At 42.9% G+C, this 20,693-nt stretch overlaps 1 protein-coding gene across 5 annotated transcripts in view; it reads left to right on the top strand.

Moving 5' to 3' along the window:
- Positions 1–20,693, top strand: part of Zhx3 (zinc fingers and homeoboxes 3) — a 113,936-nt gene that overhangs the window by 80,998 nt on the left and 12,245 nt on the right. For all 5 annotated transcript variants that reach the window (XM_029536726.1, XM_029536725.1, XM_029536724.1 and 2 more), the window contains one exon: positions 12,061–15,039. In XM_029536726.1, coding sequence (XP_029392586.1) covers positions 12,195–15,039 — 2,845 coding nt within the window. In that variant the 5' untranslated portion in view covers positions 12,061–12,194. The remainder of the gene's footprint in view (positions 1–12,060; positions 15,040–20,693) is intronic.

The following is a 20,693-nucleotide window of genomic DNA, read 5'->3' as shown; positions in this document are numbered from 1 at the left end:
AGAGCTGTTGCAAAGAGCCTCTTGACTGTTCACCCAGAAGTAATTGGAAGAGGGAGTGGTGCCTATAGTGAGCCCAAGGCTGAGCAAGGATTGTGGCTAGCTAGCTGGCTCCAAAGGAGAGAGGGGGATGGGAGAGGGCCATTTAATGGAATTTTTTCTGGGTTTTATGGGAGTTAAGTAGTATTTTAAAGTCAGATGATATTTTTTGTTAAAGGTTGTCATAGAAACAATAACAAACCAATACATTCCAATAAGACGGTCATTTTCTTAAAGGCAGATAAACTTGGCCAGATTTGTAAGGCAGACATGCAATATCAAATTTTTTAAATGGTTTATTTATGTTTTGTGTATTTGAGAATGTCTGCATGCTGACCACATACATGCCTGATAACGAAGAATCCAGACGCTAGAGTAGATCCCCTGGAACTAGATTTTCATTACACACAATGTAGCATACATGTCATGTGAGTGCTGGGAACCAAACCAAGGTCCTCTGTTAGAGCAGCCAGTGCTCTTACCCACTGAGCCATCTCCTCAGCCCCTCACATAAAAATTTAAAACATAGAATTCAAAAAAAATCTTAAGAACTACTTTTTTTTGAGACAGGGTATCATTGTATAGCCTTGGCTAACCTCAAAATTGTGATCCTATTGCCTGTGCTTTCCAAGTTTTCGGGTTTACAGTTGGGGCCACCATGCCCAGTAGAAACTTGTGATTTAGGCACCTTCAATCTCATTGAAAGGAAATAAACGCATCTTACTTTGTTGAGCAAGTTAACTCATCCAGACACTTACCCAAGAGTCTTACTGAGTGAGTATGTATATGGGTATTTATGTGTGTATCTGTCCCAAGAGTTGTGTTGAATGAGTGTCTGTATGTGTTTGTGCATGTGCCCATATGTGTACATGTAGGACAGTGGATGGAATTGGAATAGGAAGAAATGTATGATTCATTTCTGATTTGAAGGTGATTTAAATAAACAGTTGTTGAAGTCTTAGATTTTGTACCTTTTTAGTGAGGATTACAGTTGCTGGGATGAAACCCCATGACCAAATGCAACTTGGAGAGGAAAGGGTTTACTTGGCTCACACTTCCACATCATAGTCCACCACTGAAGGAAGTCTGGACAGGAACTCAAACAGGGCAGGAACCTGGAAACAGGAGTTAATACAGAGACCATGGAGGGGTGCTGCTTACTACTGGCTTGCTCATCATGGCTTGCACCCAGGACCACCAGGGACAGCACCACCCACAATAGGCTGGGCCTTCCCACATCAATTTGGGGAGGGAGGGGGGAGGGACCTGAGAAGGAAAGTAGATGGGGGAGGGGAGTAGGGAGGAGATGGGAACCTGATCTGGTATTGGGTGAGGGAAAAGGACTGAAACCCAGAGGGCCAGCAGAAAGAATGGAAACAGGCAACCTGGGGAACTAGGTGGTTGGGAGGACCCTCCAGAATGCACCAGAGACCTGAGAGGTGAGAGACTCTCAGGACTCAAAGAAAAGGATCTTAGTTAGATGAGGGGCTGGTGAGATGGCTCAGTGGGTAAGATCACCCGACTGCTCTTCCAAAGGTCAGGAGTTCAAAGCCCAGCAACCACATGGTGGCTCACAACCATCCGTAACAAGATCTGACGCCCTCTTCTGGAGTGTCTGAAGACAGCTACAGTGTACTTACATAAAATAAATAAATAAATCTTTAAAAAAAAAAAAAAAAAAAAGGATCTTAGATGAAATGTCTGACAGTAGGGAGAGGGAACTTACAGAATCTACCTCCAGCAGGAAGACAGGACATCAAGTAAGGGATGGGGTTGCCATCCTACAGTTACAACTCAGACCCATAATTGTTCCTGTCTGAAAGAATTACAGGGATGGAAATGGAGAGGAGCCTGAGGAAAAGAATGTCCAGTGACAGGCTCAAAGTGGGATCCAGCTCAAGGGCAGGTCCCAAGGCCTGACACTATTACTGATGCTATGGGGCGCTCACAAAAAGGGACCTATCATGACTGCCCTCCAAAAGACCCAACAAGAAGCAGGGTATGCAGATATTTGCACCCAACCAATGGACAGAAACAGCTGACCCCTGTTGTTGAATTAGGGAAGGCTGATAGAAGCTGAGGAGAGGGGTGATCCTGTAGGAGGACCAGCAATTTCAATTAATCTGGATCCCCAAGATCTCTCAAATACTGGACCATCAAACAGACAGCATGCACCAGCTGATACGAGGCCCCCAACACACATACAGCAGAGGACTTCCTGGTCTGTGTTCATTCAGAGATGATGCACTTAACCCTCAAGAGACTGGAGGCCCTAGGGAGTTTAGAGGTCAGGTGGGGTAGGGACATCCAGGTGGAGACAAGCGGTTGGGGAGGAAGTGTGGAATGTGTAGCAGTCAGAGGGTAGATAGGGAGGGGCAGGGAATGGAATATGGAGTGTAAAAAAATTGCCTATAGCCTACTCTTATTAGAGGCACCTTCTCAGTTGAGGCTCCCTCCTGTCTGCTGACTCCAGCTTATGTCAAATTCACATAAAACTAGCCAGCATAGAATCTATATAACCAATTTTAGTTTTATGGGTTTTGATTGTTTTTTATTGCTTTGTAACCTACAGAAGGCTTAGGTGTCAAGGCCTCTTTTTCCTCCTTTCAAGCTGCTTCAGTGCTCTAAAGTTCCTTAAAGACAGAGCCAAGTGCATACAGCAGCCCCCAAAAGCCTTGTTTAGCTCTGTGAGCCTTGGTCTGCTGCCCCCTAGGAAGTTAGGCTGAACATGACTATGATCTTGAAGAGTTCTGGGAAAATATGGAACTTTACTGATGAAGTACAGTTGGGCCTTGTAGTTTCATAGAAGATCAGAAGTGGATTTTGTAGATGTATCCTGACTCTTAAGTTGAGCAACCCATTGAATGGCATTTAATGTTGCCTTTCAAGAAAGAAATGGTAACCCTAACAGCATTCAGAACACACCTCCAGAATGAGCGTGTACTTTAGTGTTTGGCCTTTGCTTCTAGTTGCCTGTAGTCCTGCAACTTTTCCCTGATGGAGCTGCCTTTTTCCGGATGAAGGAACTAGAGCTTTTTCAACAGAGAAGGCAAGAAAGGGCTCAATAGCTTTCTTCCCCCTTTGACAAGTAGAATAAATTTAAAAATTAACTTGTTGAGTTTGTTGTGCTTTATAAAAAGAAAAGGAAGCCAGGGATATGTTTAGTGGCTGCGCAGTATGGTGTGGGAGAAGGGGGTGCCTCTGCTGGCCCATGCTGAGGCATCCCTTCCCCCTGAGGTACCAGCCTCAAGACGAAGGTATAGTATAAAATAGAGTTCATTTAGGGCATAGAGAGGGGAGTTGAAGGGGGAGTAGAGACAGAGAAAGGCAGAAAGAGAGAGAAAGAAAGAGAGTAGAGGAGTGGAGTAGAGCCTGGCCATGATCACATGGAGAGCGGGGGTGGGGAATGGGGAAAGAAGGAACAGAAAGTAAGGGGGTAAGAACAAGAGAGTGAGGAGGGGACAAGGAGACCCGTTTATAGTGAGTCAGGCATACCTGGCTGTTGCCAAGTAACTGGGGCAGAGCCTAGAGGAAGTACCAACAGAGTTCACTTAAAAAGAAGACAACTGAGATGTCATTAGAAAGGATTAGGAAGCAAGCTTTAAAGGAAGCTAGTTTAATGACAAGAATTAAAAGATAAGGCTAGCTGATGACACCTGCAGTTGCTGCCCCACCAGCATCATAGGGTTGGGGAGGGAGGACTAAGGAGAAGCAGACGTTTATTCACTTATGAACTGTTTTCATAGCATTATTCACAAGAGTTAAAAGGTGGATACAGCCTAATGTCCACTGAGAGACAAAGGGATAAAAAAAGAATGTGATGGATATAGAGAGTGGAATATTAGTCTTCAAAAAGAAGGGCATTGTGATACAGTATTATAATATAAAAGGACCTTGAGACAGCTGAGTGAGAAGAATCAGACATTAGAAAGCCAATAGTTTTTGTACCTAAGTAAACCCTGGTTATTAGTAGTGTTGGCAAGATGATGAAGGTACAGACTTGATGTAATTCTCATCTGCTTGAACTACATCTTGAAATAGGACTTCAGCTCATATGAGCTATATATAGTATAAGCCAATGCAGATAGCATTCTTAACTCCATGCCTAGATCCCATTTATCCATGTGTTTAATAACTAAAAACTATCATTATATGCCAAGCATTGTTTGACATGGTAGGATTTGAAGAGGGAAAGGACAGAAAGTTTGGAAGTGTTAGGAATATCTGCCTGAATGACAAGGGCCTGTGGTAGGATAATCCCTGTCTGCCCAGACCAACAGTGCTTCCTTAGCTTGCTGGGTCACTTCATGCTAGATTTCTCCTCTGAGAGAGAAAAATGAAACAAGACTTTGACATAGATGTGGGAGGTATCATAGGAGGTACACAATGGTAGACACAGTTCCCAATGACTTCTTTTCTGGGTGAGCTGCAAATTGAGGACTTCTTTCATTTCTAATTGCCACATTTGGCAAAGACATGCACAAATTTTTATCTGTGCAAAGGACTGAAGATAGAGTTTGGTGATAGTTTGTGCTCAAAGAACTGGTCCCAAGAGAGACTGTAGAATGAATTGAAGGTGCTTACACTGCACAGGCAGTTACTAAAGTGTAAGATGAAGACCTTCAACTATGAGACAGAAAGAACTTGTTGGTTGTGCAGTAAACAGTTAAATTATTCTGTGCCTACAAGAGAGACCAACTAAGAAAGCAAACATCACAGTTGTGATCAGCTCTGAGCCTTGGTAACACTCATAAGAGCCTGCAGAGCAGGCCATGTGAAAGTGTATCTGGGAAGGCATCAGGGCTGCACTCCTTCCCCGCTTCCTCCACATTGGGTGCTTCTGAGTTCTCTTAGAGCTATGGCTTTAACTTGCAGGCAAACATAGTTGTGTTTGTGTATTGCATCCTGTAGGGGCAGTGCTCATGCATACTATTACAGCAGCTACCCCCAAAAGTTTGTCAGCATTGAGATATTTGGGATATATAGGAACATGATTTACCATCCCTGTCACCTATCTGAATGGTCTAAGGCTCAACCCCACTAGCCTATGACTTTTTTACTTGTTATCTGTAACAACTAAAAGTTCTGGGAAATGTGTCATTTTAGCATTTGGTTAAATTTAACTTTTTTGTTTTGAATCCATAGAATACTCATACTGTTCTGAAATTAAGGGGGGTCCATGGAGGCTAATGGTTAGCTAATGGCAGTATAAATTTAGTGCCTTTGTATTTTTCACATGTGCATATTATTCCACTATCTAGATATGCTATAGTTGATTTGACTGTCTCTTTCTGGTGATCGATTAGCTTGTTTCTCATCTGTTGCTGTCCCAGTGCTGGCCATGTATTCCATACTTTATATGTGTGTGGGTTTATCAGTAGGCTGAGTTCCTATCTATATCAGGGTGGCTGAGTTGAATAAAGGAGAACATTTCCATTTTTGTTTTAGTGGATCTTACAAATGGTGAGTGAGCATATCTATCTTTGAAGCCTTACCCACCGAATACAACCTCAGATGTCTCTGGTTTTCCCCAAGCAAGCAAAAGAAAAACAGATAGTTCTGTACTCCTCACAGTGATGGAATGAAGTGCTGTACATTGATCTTGTGGACTTTGTAGTAAGGTCAGTGAAAAGAGTTGTCAATGAGACTAAGTCTGTAGGATGAGGAGGGATGCTGGATTTGCACGGTGAGCCAGGGAGGGTTTTTATTTTCTAAATGAATGTTCTTCAGAGATTCTTGTAAGCATGCCAGCCTGCAAGCTATTCAACTTGAAAACTATGTGGCCTACACTGGAAATTTTCAATTAAAACAAAACAAATGTAATTTCAGAAGTAAAAGCACATCCAGAACAAACCATTTATAATGCTTTAACATTTTTTTAGTTTAAATTTAATAAAGTAATTTACTTTTGTTTTTGAAACAAAATTTAGTATTCAAGTCTGTTTCCCAGTAACACATTTACTTTGAAAGCAGCTTTCTCACACCTCCGTGGAACAAGCGCTGGCCACTTGCCTCTTCTGTTACCCTAGCCTTGCTCCCAGCCCTACCTCAACCCCTTAAGTTTCACCCCACTTCCTGTATTTTTTCTGTGGGTTTGAGTGGGTTTTGGCAAAGACTAGAGTCTTTTTCACTGGGAACATTGGTATTTCACAGCCTCTCTGCTCATTAGCAGTCTGATCCATTTGCTCCCTGAAATACTTGGGAGAAAACCAGCTCAATCTAGTTTCCCTTAGAACAGATGTCCACTATCAGCAGCTCAGAGCTCCTTTTGCTTTCTGTATGGTGCTTACTAGTTTGGTTAATAGTAATGCCATCATCTTACCAAGTTGAAGTCTGTCTCCATTCACATGGACACAGCACACATACCCTGAACTTTCAAAAGAGTTTTCAGAACCCAGTTACCCCTCATTGCCTCAGTTTCTCCCAGCCTGATGCCAGCCACTGTCATCTCCTGCCTGGGCTTCTTCCATATCCTCATGGATGCTCCTGTGTAGCCTCTGGCTTTTCCCAGTTTGTTCTTAGTACAGCCAGTGACATCATGCTGAACTAAACACAAGGCAGATCCTGTTAGCTCTGTATTTAAAGACCTCCTTTGGATTGCCTGTCTCAGAGAAATTTTAACATCATTGTCTGTCTGCTCTGTCCCACCCCCACAGCTCTTTAAACTGGTCTCTTCCTGCCCTCTCTCTACTTCTGCCACCGTTTCAACACCTACTGCCAGCTGCTATTTCTGCCTGGAATATGCTTCCCCATATACACAAGACAGCTCACTTCTTCATGCCCCAGCTGATGTCCCACTGCTGGGGATTGAAAACGGACTTGTACATGTGAGACAAGTGCTTTGCCATTGAGCTATGTGCTCAACTCCCAGCTCTTCTTTTAGAACTGGGTGAGTAGTCACTGAGACAGTGCCAGTGAACAGGCCCAAGAGTAAATGCTGAAACAAAGCAGATACTTTCCTGAAAGTGCCCCCTGGAGGTAATACATTTTCTCACATTTCATTGATTACACCTAACCTTGGTTAGACAGAGAATTAATTCCAATGTGTCTAGGAAAGCAAGCCTCAGTATTAATGGTCCTAATAACCACAGAAGACCATTGGCTTCTTGGGGTCAGAGATGGCATAAACTTAACAAATCTAACCTATATAAAGGTATTTGTATGTGTGCTCACTATATAATACTATTCTAAAACCCTTTCCATTGGTGCTAAGTATTGAGCTCCTTGTCTCTGGAGATGCTCAGACAATGACTGTTCTAACCACCAAGTAGTGGTGCATTGAAGGACCCTCATACAGAGGCTAGACTGGCTAAACTAAGTCTTTAAGTACCTCTTATTCTGGGACCTCTGTGTTTATAACATGCTTGCCCTTCTGAGCTTGAAGAATAACTTAGTATTTGCTTTAGAATTGATAACATCTGAGTGAAACAGGCTTTTTCTGTTGGTGATTTGACAGAAACAAGAATTGTTTGAGGGGTGAAAGCAGAGAGCTTTAGCCCTGAGCCCTCGGTTGAATTATGAGTTTTAAATGCAGAAAGTATTGAGACCTATAAGCACTCAGTGGGTTAAACTAGCCCAGCTCGGGGCTCTGCCATTCCTTACCACTGACAGACATAGGGTTAGACAGATTTGAACTTTGTGTAAGCTCTTTATTTTCAACAGAACTCTGGCTACTCCAACCAGCAGATCTGCTGTATTACCACAGTCCTACCCACACACACTCCTGATGGAAGAAGGTTTCCTATGTGTGCTGTTCGTTGTGGAGTGCTGCTGACTCATTCTATCCTACTGTGACAGTTCTCTATTAGCTGTAACAGGAAAAATACAGCTTGTCTTCTTTTTTTATTTTATATCATTATTTTCTGTGCATGGGCACACATGCCATAGTGTACAAATGGAGGTCAGGAGACATTTTGTGGGACTCGTTTTCTTCTTCTACTATGTGGGTACTAAATATAGAGCATGTCAAGCTTGGCAGCAAGCTCCCTTTCCTACTAAGCCATCTTGTTGGACCACTGCCCCTCATCTGACACTGAGAAAAAAGTAAGAATTATTCTAACATTGAAATACCCTTCGTGCTGGTTGGTTTTATGACAGATTGACACAGCTGGAGTCAGCAGACTCAACTGAGAAGGTGCCTCTATAAGACTAGGCTGTAGGCAAGCCTGTAAGGCATTTTCTTAATTAGCAATTGATGTGGGAGGGCCCAGCCTATTGTGGGTGGTGCTGTTCCTGGTGATCCTGGGTGCTATAAGAAAGCAGTCTTGAGAAGCTGGAGAGATGGCTCAGCAGTTAAGAGCACTGACTGCTCTTCCGAAAGTCCTGAGTTCAAATCCCAGCAACCACAGGGTGGCTCACAACCATCTGTAATGAGATCTGACTCCCTCTTCTGGTGTGTCTGAAGACAGTTACAGTGGAGTTACATATTGGGCTGAAGAGAGTGGGGCTGGAACAACCACATGATGGCTCACAACCATCTATCCAGCTATAGTGTACTCATAAATCTTTTTCTTTTTCTGAGACAGGGTTTCTCTGTGTAGCCCTGGCTGTCCTGGAACTCACTCTGTAGACCAGGCTGGCCTCGAACTCAGAAATCTGCCTGCCTCTGCCTCCCTAGTGCTGGGATAAATGAATCTTAAAAAAAAAAAAAAAAAAGGAAAAGAAAAGAAAAGAGAAGAAAAAGAAAGCAGTTTGAGCAAGCCAGTAGTAAGCAGCACCCCTCCATGGTCTCTGTATTAACTCCTGTTTCCAGGTTCCTGCCCTGTTTGAGTTCCTGTCCAGACTTCCTTCAGTGGTGGACTACGATGTGGAAGTGTGAGCCAAGTAAACCCTTTCCTCTCCAAGTTGCATTTGGTCATGGGGTTTCATCCCAGCAGTCCTTACTAAGATACCCTTTAATGCTTTTTTAAAAATAAAAGTAGAGTCAGGCAGTGGTGGCACATGCAGGCAGATCTCTGTGAAGTTGAGGCCAGGCTGGTCTGTAGAGTGAGTTCCAGGACAGTTAGGGCGGTTACACAGAGAAACCCTGTCTCAAAAGAAAAAAAAGGAGGAGAAAGAATAAGACATAAAGTAGAATAAAGAAAAAGATGAGAAGAATGACCACTACCCACTAAGCCCACTAGAATAATTGTAAACTCTTTGAACCATGCACAAGGAAATGTGAAAATAAAGGACCATGTTTTCTGTCATAGATATTCAGGCTAAATGTAGCCTAAAGGAAACAATGGACTTAATCAGAATGAGATCTCCTATGAGGGCATAGCCTGTCCTCCTCCTTGCTTAGTAGCTTCTCTGTGTTAAAAGAGGGTGGAAGCATTAGTAATTCTCTAGGGGCACTGAGGATGGGACTGGAGAAGATAGTCTTTTGAGAGGTAGGATTGACATTAGTTTTCTTGGTGGTGTGGAAAATTCTCAGAAAGATGGTCATTTAAGGTTGGCTTGAGCAGTGGGAAGGTGAGTGGCAGTATCAGGTTGTCATGGTCAAAGTAATTTCCAAGAAAGAAAAGGTAACATTTAAAACAAAACACTTTTTTAGAAGTTGCTATAAAGGCTTTATCATATATGTAGTAGAACTGTCAGATTTTTTTTCATTTTTACCCAGTCCCCATTTTTTCTTGTGATTCTTTCATCCTCCAGTAAATTAGTATATCATGAGTTGTTTTGCTTATAAATATTTCTGTGTGTCATACTAACCAATTTGGGACTTTTGTTTTGACATAACTGAAATGCTAGTGTTAAATACAAAGACATTAAGTAGTTCTTTAATGTTAAATAATGTCTGTTTTTAGTAGGTGAGCTAAAAAAAAAAAATACTACCATTGCTTCTAGTATGGAAAGTTTCTGGTCCAGGAGGGGTAATCTGTTTTTCATTCCCTTTAATTGGGGTTGGCTTTATAACTTATGTTTGACCAATGGAGTATGTCAAAAATAATTCTGGCAGTTCCAGATCTAGCTCTTAAGGTGGCTGGCAACTTCCTGTCTTGGAAGTCATCCACCGTACAAGTAGTCCGACTACGCTTTACTGCAGCCACACTGTGAGAAGGCCTAAGTTGCCATGTAAGGAGAAGAGTGAGTCCTGTCCCAGCCATCCCAGGCAGGGTGGGACAGTGAGAGGAGAGAAGCCATACCCTGGTCTGTAGCTTCCCTGCCCTGAGCAATGATTCTCCCAGCTAAGGCTACTCGGAATCATGAGACAGACATTGCTTTCTTTAAAGCACTGTTTTTCAGTGTGATAATAAACTAAAATGCCAACATGTTTGCTTCCCTGATAGTTTTTTAAAAATGGCCTTTTGTTCTTAGTTTGTTAGAATTAGAATCCAAATAAGATGTAGCTCATTTGTAAATGAATTTTTATTTATTTTGAGCACTTACTCTAAAAGCCTGATTTCTGTCCCTTATTACTGTTCTTTTGCTTGCCATTAAAACAAAAACAAAAACATTTGAATTGGGGTTAGAAAGATGGCTCAGAGGTTAAGAGTACTGGCTGTTATTGCACAGGATCCAGGTTTGAGTCCTAGCATCCACATGGTGGCTCATACCATGCCTAAATCCTGCTCATATATACAAGCAGACAAAACACTCATACATGAAAAATAAATAAATCTTTAAAAAAAAAAAATTGAAGTGTGTGTGCACACACCATGGCTTACATGTAGAGATCAGAGAACAAGTACGATGGTGAGTCTACTGTGTGAGTCCTGGGGTCATCAGGCTCAATCACAGATGCTTTTACTCGCTGAGCCGTCTCACTGGCCACATGAGCACATTTTAAAGCACTATAATTTTCCTTTAAAAATACTTATTATTCTTTCAAATTTTCATACAATGCATTTTAATCATATTCTTTCCCTCCCCTAGTTCATCCCATAACCTCTCCATCTCCCTACCCACCCAGTTTCTTTGTATTTTATATCAAATCCAAGCAGATAATTCTATTTTAATATTAGAATCATTATACTCTTACTCATTATAGCTTGAATATTTACTAAAGAGAAATTTAATGATGATGATGTGTATATATATTTAAAAAGTGGAGTTTTAGAAAGAAAGTATAATACAGATATAATCAGTCCTTCACTCAAGAGAAAGCACTTTGGAATAAGAGAGTGCATACCAGAGACGGGAGTGAGGCTCAAGAGGAGGCCTTGATGGCAGACTCTGTTAATGAACAGGCAAGGGTCACAGGGCAAAACACCTTCTTATGGTATCTTATGGAATAGCGACTGCAGTTGTTTTACATATAAATAAATCCCTTGGTTTAATTTCAAGTAAATCAAAGATTTAATAGTGTTTTTAAGAACAAAAAGGACATTAACAGAAATAAAAATGAAAAATACCAAACAAGCACAAAACAAGCATGTGAGCAGTTATACGAATCCAAGACAAGGCCTCACATTTGAGTTGCTGCATCTAAACTGGATGTGTGAGTACCCTCTGATCCTTGGCTTACCTAGTGTCGTAGGCACAGGGAGGAACTACAGCTTTCCCATTGTCGGGGAGGTAGGACAACAAGCAGGAAAGGCAGGCTTGGCTCTTACACACCCTGCCTGCATCCATACTGAAACTGACTTGGTCTCTGGGACTGGTTTGAAGGAGACAGAGGCGTTGTCATGTTCTTGTATGTGGGAAGACTATGAAAAGAAAAGCCCTTGTTGGCCCAAATGTTTAAACAGGAATTACACTGGGTCTTTTGTTCTCAGTCTAAACTGGTCAGAATTAATTTTTAGGCTCAAAAAGAATGGTTTTCCTTCTCTCCTCCTTTCTTTACTATAAACTGAGTTACTTGATGCAAAGATATAAGGAGATAAAGAAAAACACCGTATAATTTAAACATATCAAATGGTACAGAGCATCCAAGCTCATTCTCAGGACAACTACTGCCTTACAATTCATAGTTAAGAAGCACACCAGCTTCTTGTGAAGACTCACAAGATGGAAAGTAAGCAGTATGTGATTAGGGACCTGAAAAACAGATTCAGAGACGGCAAGATCTTCATCCTAATTCTTTTCTCTTTTTTTCTCCAGGCTTAAGGAAAAGCGGCTTTCTGCAAATAACTGGTAAAACTGACCTTAGAAGCACTTCCCAGGCCCTCATGGAATAGCTGGAATTTGTACTACAAGGCTTTCTTGCCTGCTGGTTACCCGAAGTGGTTGTCGCCATGGCCAGCAAAAGGAAGTCCACCACCCCATGCATGATCCCCGTTAAGACCGTAGTGCTGCCAGGTGCCAGCACAGAGGCCCAGCCTGTGGAGCCTCTGCCTGAAGGTCCCCAGCAGGATCTTCCCTCAGAGGCACCTGATGCCAGCAGCGAGGCAGCCCCAAACCCTAGCAGCACTGATGGCTCTGCCCTGGCAAATGGGCACCGGAGCACTTTGGATGGCTATGTATATTGCTGTAAGGAGTGTGAGTTCAGGTCCCAGGATGTGACCAACTTTATAGGACATATGAACTCAGAGCACACAGACTTTAATAAAGACCCAAATTTTGTATGTACAGGGTGCAGTTTCCTGGCAAAAACCCCTGAAGGGCTTTCCCTGCATAATGCCAAGTGTCACTCAGGGGAAGCCAGCTTTTTGTGGAATGTGACCAAGCCAGACAATCATGTAGTCGTGGAGCAGAGTGTCCCTGAGAGTGCTAGCTCATCTGTCCTAGCAGGTGAGTCTGCTACAGAAGGGACTGAAATCATCATTACCAAGACTCCAATCATGAAGATAATGAAAGGCAAAGCTGAAGCCAAAAAAATCCATATGCTTAAAGAGAACGCTCCTAATCAGCCTGGGAGTGAGGCCTTGCCTAAGCCATTGGCAGGGGAGAGAGAGGTTAAAGAGGGGGACCATACTTTCATCAACGGGGCAGCTCCAGTCAGTCAGGCATCTGCTAAGTCCACAAAACCCCCTCCTGCTGCCAATGGGCCCCTGATAGGAACAGTGCCTGTCTTGCCAGCTGGTATAGCACAGTTCCTCTCCCTCCAGCAGCAGCCCCCAGTACATGCCCAACACCACACCCACCAACCCCTGCCTACATCCAAGACCCTTCCGAAAGTCATGATCCCCTTGAGCAGCATCCCAACATATAATGCAGCTATGGACTCCAACAGCTTTCTGAAGAACTCCTTCCACAAATTCCCCTACCCAACCAAAGCTGAGCTCTGCTATTTGACTGTGGTGACCAAGTATCCAGAAGAACAGCTTAAAATCTGGTTCACAGCCCAGAGGCTGAAGCAAGGAATCAGCTGGTCTCCTGAGGAGATTGAAGATGCCAGGAAAAAGATGTTCAATACCGTCATCCAGTCTGTGCCTCAGCCCACAATCACAGTTCTAAACACCCCCCTTGTTGCCAGTGCTGGCAATGTACAGCACCTCATCCAGGCTACTCTCCCAGGTCATACTGTGGGACAGCCTGAGGGCACAGCAGGGGGCCTGTTGGTCACTCAACCATTGATGGCCAATGGGTTACAAGCATCAAGCTCGTCTCTCCCTCTGACAACTGTATCTGTTCCCAAGTCAACTGTGGCACCCATTAACACTGTGTGTTCAAATTCGGCATCAGCTGTGAAGGTTGTCAATGCAGCCCAGTCACTCCTCACAGCATGCCCCAGCATAACTTCCCAAGCTTTCCTTGATGCAAACATCTACAAAAATAAGAAGTCTCATGAACAGCTGTCGGCTCTGAAAGGAAGCTTCTGTCGGAACCAGTTTCCTGGACAGAGTGAAGTAGAGCATCTGACCAAAGTGACAGGTCTCAGTACCAGAGAGGTGCGGAAGTGGTTCAGTGACCGGAGATATCACTGCCGGAACCTGAAGGGCTCCAGGGCCATGATGCCTGGAGAGCATGGTTCTGTTCTCATTGACTCTGTGCCAGAGGTGCCCTTTCCCCTGTCATCTAAAGTTCCAGAGGTGACCTGTATCCCAACAGCAACCTCACTAGTAAGCCACCCTGCCACCAAACGACAATCTTGGCACCAGACCCCAGACTTCACACCAACCAAATACAAAGAGAGAGCCCCAGAGCAGCTTCGAGTCCTGGAGAGCAGCTTTGCACAAAACCCACTTCCCCCCGAGGAGGAGCTGGACCGCCTAAGAAGTGAAACGAAAATGACTCGAAGGGAAATTGATGGCTGGTTCTCAGAGAGACGGAAAAAGGTGAATGCTGAGGAGACAAAGAAAGCTGATGGGCACATGCCTAAGGAGGAGGAGGAGGGTGCTGAGCAGGAGGGTAGAGATGAAGAGTTGGCCAGTGAGCTGAGAGTTCCTGGTGAAAATGGCTCTCCTGAAATGTTTCTTAGCCATACCTTGGCAGAACGGAAGGTCAGCCCCATCAAAATCAACCTCAAGAACCTGCGGGTCACTGAAGCCAGTGGCAAGAGTGAGTTTCCAGGGATGGGTGTCTGTGAGCCTGAGGAAGATGGTTTGAACAAGTTGGTAGAACAGCCGCCAAGCAAAGTAAGCTATAAAAAGACCGCACAGCAGCGTCACTTGCTTCGGCAGCTCTTTGTTCAAACACAGTGGCCAAGCAATCAGGACTATGACTCCATCATGGCCCAAACAGGGCTGCCCCGGCCAGAGGTGGTACGCTGGTTTGGAGATAGCAGGTATGCCCTTAAGAATGGCCAGCTCAAGTGGTACGAAGACTATAAGAGGGGCGACTTCCCACCAGGTTTGCTGGTCATAGCCCCTGGCAACCGAGAGCTGCTGCAAGATTATTACATGACACACAAGATGTTGTGTGAGGAGGACCTGCAGACCCTCTGTGATAAGACCCAGATGAGTGCCCAGCAGGTCAAGCAGTGGTTTGCTGAGAAGATGGGTGAAGAGACCCGAGCTGTGGCAGATACAAGCAGTGAGGATCAGGGCCCTGGAAATGGAGAGCCTGTGGCAGTTCACAAGGTGCTGGGTGATGCCTATTCAGAGCTGTCTGAGAACAGCGAATCGTGGGAGCCAAGTGCTCCCGAGGCCAGCTCAGAGCCTTTTGACACTTCAAGTCCCCAGTCTGGACGTCAACTCGGTAAGGAGCTCATGGGATCTAAGCATGGCCTTTCTGAATCTGATGGAGGGTACAGTCACAGAGTAGGTACAGGTGGCAGGTACTCTAGAGCTACCTGGCAATCAGACCAACTGCAGAGGAGTGAATGCCAGGGACAACTGGCAATAAGAGCCATAGAAGTAAAAGCTCAGAATTGGACTTTTGGTTTTGGTGCCTCTGTTTTTTTATTTATGGTGGTGTTTTTGTTTTAAATCCATGCAGGGGAGAGAATATAGTGGACTTAAAGGGACTCCTGTGTTTCTAGCCATTTCTTAGCATTGATTAAGATGTCATGGGAGTCACAGAGATACCATCTGTATGAAGACAGGGTTAGGGAATTTAACTCAGATTGGCAAGCAAAAGAGAATCTTTCAATGACCTCATTTGTATGTATGCCTGGTACTCACAAAGCTCAGAAGAGGGCATCAGATCCCCTGGAACTGGAGTTACAGGTGGTTTTTGACTTGCTTTGTAGGTTCTGGGAACCAAGCCTCCGTCTTTTGTAAATAGTAGCAAGTGCTTTGAACTGATACTCAATCTCTCCAGCCCCATTTTTTTTCATAATGAACATCTTGTCTTAGATTTGTATTGTTTTTCCTGATATAAGAGATGTTTAGCCGGGTGGTGGTGGCGCACACCTTTAATCCCAGCACTTAGGAGGCGGATTTCTGAGTTTGAGGCCAGCCTGGTCTACAAAATGAGTTCCAGGACAGCCAGAGCTACACAGAGAAACCCTATCTCCAAAAAAAAAAAAAAAAAAAAAAAGAGAGAGAGATATGTTTATTATAATGGGAAATCACCTTGTTTTAAGGAATATGAAATTCAATGCTTAAGTTTTGCTTTTCAGTTTCTCAGAATGATGGTATTTTGGTATTCAGAAGTAACATTTGATTATTTTAAGGCACGATTATGAAGCTGTGAACATGTCACATCAATAGTTTTGATTTTCTATAATTTTGGTCCATGAGTTCCAGATCCTTCACTGTCTCTTTGCATTTGTCTCCTGGCAAAATGCCCCATCCCAGAGAGGCTAGAACAAAAGTCTGGAGAGAAGAGTGTTACAGAAGCCAAAGGACTGGGTCTCTAAAATGATAGCATGGCCAGCTGGCTCACAAGAGGGCGGAGGCAGCTAGAAATGTCTGTGGGATTGGACAGCTGTGCGGGTGGGCCCTGGAGACTGCTGCTTCTGTGTGGGGCTCTAACCAAGTACAGCACTCTAACCCCAAGGTCCCATGGTATTTTCTGGACAGTGTTTCATTGTTTGCACATAATGCATGGACACTGTTGTTTGCATTGACCTAGGAAATCCTAGTTCTCCATCCCTACTTATTTTCTATTTAAGACCTCTAAAAAAATCCACAAAATGCTTATTCTTTTGCTGAATATTCTTGATTTCTTTCAATACCTGTTTTGAAATACTATGCTGTTGCTTCACTTATTTAAGGAAAAGGAGATTTCCAAGTATGATGGTTGGGGGGGGAGGGTTGCCACCAGTGAGCACCTGTGGTTGGGTGGGTTCGCCCTGCCCCCTCCCTCCCTCTCCCTCTGAGTCTCAGACTCTGTGTATATGCAGGTGTGTGTGTGCCTGTGGAAGGCACGAGGTCAACCCCCTAGGTATCTTCCTCCATGCCATGCAGCTTGCTTTCCAAACAGGGTCTCTGCTGGGACTTGGGGCTTGGCCATTAGGCTAGTGGGCCATCAAGCTCCAGGGATCCACCTGTCTCCATGTCCTCAGCATTGGAATTCTAAGTGTGTGTCATCATACCTGGCTTTGCTATAGGAATTCTAGGGAGCAAACTTAGGGCCTTATGCTTATAAGGTAAGTGCTTTACTAACTGAACCATCCCCCAATCCAGAAAACTTACTGTTTCATGCTCACCACTAAGGTGAAACTCAGCTTTGTAAAGCAAACAGGGTGGCACCCAAGTCTTGGTCACACACATTAGGTGTGTGCATGCACTGTGAATGCCGCTGATCTCTCCAGCTCTAGTCACATATGCACTATTGGAAGAATGCCTTCAACATCTCACAGTAGTTTTTGTTCCCTTATTCTTCTTTTCCTCTCCTTCCCTTTTTTTTCTTCTCACAGTTTCTTTCTTTCTGTGTATATATGTGTGTGCATGTGCATCTAAGTATGGAAGCCAGAGGTTCACACTGAATGTCTCTCTTATATTACTTTTATTATTTGAGGCAAGGTTGTTCACTAAACCTGAACCTAAAGCTCACTGACTTGACTGGCTAGCCAGTGAGTTTCCGGGATCTGCCTTCCTCTACACTCCTGCCCTCACCCGCTTAGTGTGTATGTTTCTACTTACAAAAAAAGAAGCTTTGGGAGTGGGTGGGTTGGGGAGCAGGGTCGGGGGGAGGTATAAGGGGCTTTGGGGAAAGCATTTGAAATGTAAATGAAGAAAGTAGCTAATAAATAATCTAGAAGTGAAGGAATTGTTATGTGGGCTAAAAAAAAAAGCTTTTATTGAATTTGTCATTTGATAATTTTATACATTATAAAGTGTATTGTTTACTGTGACACTCACTCTCTCTACTTCCCAGTCCCACTCACAAATACTTGTCCCTCTGTTTTGGTGACCCACTGAGTTTAAACAGGATCCTCCGTGTAACCATACACTTAGAACTGTCCATTCAAGCCTAGCGGCTTCTCAGTGAACACACAGCTACCTCTCCTCCAGAATCCCATCAGCAGTCAAGAGTTCAGCAGGGTCCGATGAACCCTTCCCCAGTCCACGTGTATTGATAGACCCAGATCCCACCCCGCCCCCATTTAAAAATTAATTTTAATTTTATGTGTATTGGTGTTTTACCTGTATGTGTATGTGTACCACATGCATGTCTGATGCCCTTAGATGACAGAGGAGGGCATTGGATCCCTGGAACTAGAGGTACAGATGGTTATAGGTTACAGAGTTATAGATTGTATGCTACCATGTGGATGCTGAGAACTGAACTTGGGTGCTCTGCAAGAGTATTGTGTGTTTTTAACTGGTGAGCCATCTCTACAGCCTCCTAGGCCCAGTCTTATATAAACCAAGTAAAGTCAGCTGCTGTGAGATCATTACTGCATTGACCATGCCAGGCTCAAAAGGCAGCATTTCACAGCCCTTGTGCCCTGGCTCTTCTATACTTTCTACCCTCTCTTTAATGATGGATCTCTGAGCTTTAGAGTAGATAGTATAAACATCCTGTTTAGGGCTGAACACTCAACTATCACTTATCCTTAGCACCCTGGGCAGCCATTTGATTAGGCATCTTGTTGCCGTAGCAGTCTAACTAAAAAAATACTAATAAGTTTTCCGCTAGGGCCTAAGATTTCCTTAGCCATGAGTTTTTACCAAACAAGAGTTCTCTTTTCTGTGAGAAAGCAGTTGTTTACACATAGAACAGTTATGTCACTATTGCACTAGTTAGCACATCTTGCCTTACAGATTGATACTGTAGTTTGTAGGATTAACAGCTATATAAGACTGTTGTAGTTTGTAGGATTAACAGCTATATAAGACTGTTGGTGCCTTTTCTCCTTCAGCAGTATATATAGCATCTTCCAGCACTATGGAAGCTAGCCAGCATGGAAAAAGCTTCCAGCTCAGTTCCAGTTTGACTTCTATACCTTATAACCAAGGTATATGGTGTCTTCAGTAACAGGGTCTTATCAATCAGTTCTGATGGGTAACCAAGAGGAATGACAGTGGCTTGTATTTTTGTGCATACCTCTGGTTCTATGACCAACAACTCATAAGGCATTATCTCACATTTGGCCTCATCAAAACAAAACAAAAAAAAACAAAAAACAAAAAAACAAAACCAAAAACAACCAAATAAAATCCTAGCAAAGCATCTAGCTGAACAGCCACGACATCCAGAGGTGAGCATGGAGAAGCTTGCCTGGTTTGGTAAATGTCTGCTTTCAGTGCAGCAGTCCTCTTTCAACACAGAGGCAGCCATGGGAACTATGGCCCAGGTTGCTGGTATGGCTTATTTTTGCCAGTTGGTAGTAATGACTTTGTCCTCCAAAACTTGCAGCTTGCTGCATTTTTGTCATTATACAGGCCAGCATTTTCTTAGCCACTAGGTATTTAAAGAGAGTACTTCTACCTTTTGGCAAACCAGACATTTAAAGAATCTTATGTTCCCACAGAGACAACACAGCAGAAACTTCAATAACCCCACATATGAAGAGTACACACTTGACAGGAAGTTTGGGGAAAAAAAATCTCAAAACAGATGGCTCCAACCCTTACTGAGCAAAAATGACCAATTCTGGAGGCTAAGAGAATTAAATTTTGAGTTACCACATACCATACTTAGAAGGTCCAGTTTTCAATAGAAAATTACAAAACAGAAAAAAGGAACTTAAAGTATGTCCGTTAAGAAAAAAAGAGATTGACACATAACTTCCCTTGAAGAAGTCTAGGCATCAACTGGAATTACTGGTTAAAAATCTTAGATCTGCCTTCAATCTGCTCAGTGAAATACAGGAAACCATGAGAAGAATGAAGAGAAATCAGGGAGAAAATGTATCATCACAATGACAATGTTAGCTAAAGAGGTACAAACTATAATAACAAACAACTCTAGAGAAAAACAGTATAATCACTGAGACGAAAAATTTATTAGCGAGGCTGAGCAACCGATTTGAGCAACAAGGAAGGGGTCAGAGGATTTGAAGAGATGATGAAATTACCCAGAGGCACAGAAAACTAAAAGGATAATAAATAGAAACTAAAGGGGCCTGCGGGACATAGATAAACATGGACATATGTGTTGTAGGAATTCTAGGAGAAAGAGACAGAAAGAATATCTAACAACAGAAAACTTTTCAAATTAGATGAAAGGACACGAACATACATATCCAAGGAATTACTAAACTCAGAGAAAAACTGCTCGTCATGTAAGTGATCCTCAATAAGGTTAGTGGCTAAGGAAGGACCCATCTGAAGTACTGAAAAAGGAAAGCAGTTAAGTCATTTCCCGATGAACAGAATTGAAAGTTGGTTATTGCTATAGGTTGTTCTACTGGAGATGCTATCAAGAGGTCTTTGTGCAGAAATGAAATGATACTGAATGGTAATTTGAGCCCACAAGAAAAAAATAACCACAAATATGATTTTACAGGTAAATATAATACCAGTGTTATAGTTATATTATTATAACTATTATATTATTATAACTATATCATTATAGTTAGTTTATAATTTTTCTATCATCCCTATATGATTTAAAATGCAAACTTCATGAAAGGTATAACCCTTGTGTTAATCCAACAGGAAGATGAATCTGCAGTAAACAGCATGGTTGGGGTCTAAATAACGTGGAAAGTGAGTGGTGTCAGGTTGGATTGTTTCAAGTTTACAGCATTATTATGATCCCCAAGTTAAGCAACTAAATAACAAAATATAAAGGAGTCAAACTGAGCACACTGAGAAAAGTAAATATCCAAAAAGACAGTAAGGAAGGGTTTAAAAATAAAAACCAAGTAAGACAGAAAAAATAGCTGGGTAGCAGGAATACTCCTTCTTTATCAGTAATCACATACAATGTCAATGGAATAAGTTGTTCTAAAGACAAAGATTGCCATATTGGACCAAAAAACATACAGGAACCATCTATTTACTGCGTGTAAA

Source organism: Mus pahari, chromosome 3, assembly GCF_900095145.1.
Source record: "Mus pahari chromosome 3, PAHARI_EIJ_v1.1, whole genome shotgun sequence".
In the NCBI taxonomy this organism is placed as follows: Eukaryota; Metazoa; Chordata; class Mammalia; order Rodentia; family Muridae; genus Mus; species Mus pahari.
This window is presented reverse-complemented; position numbering and strand designations above follow the sequence as displayed.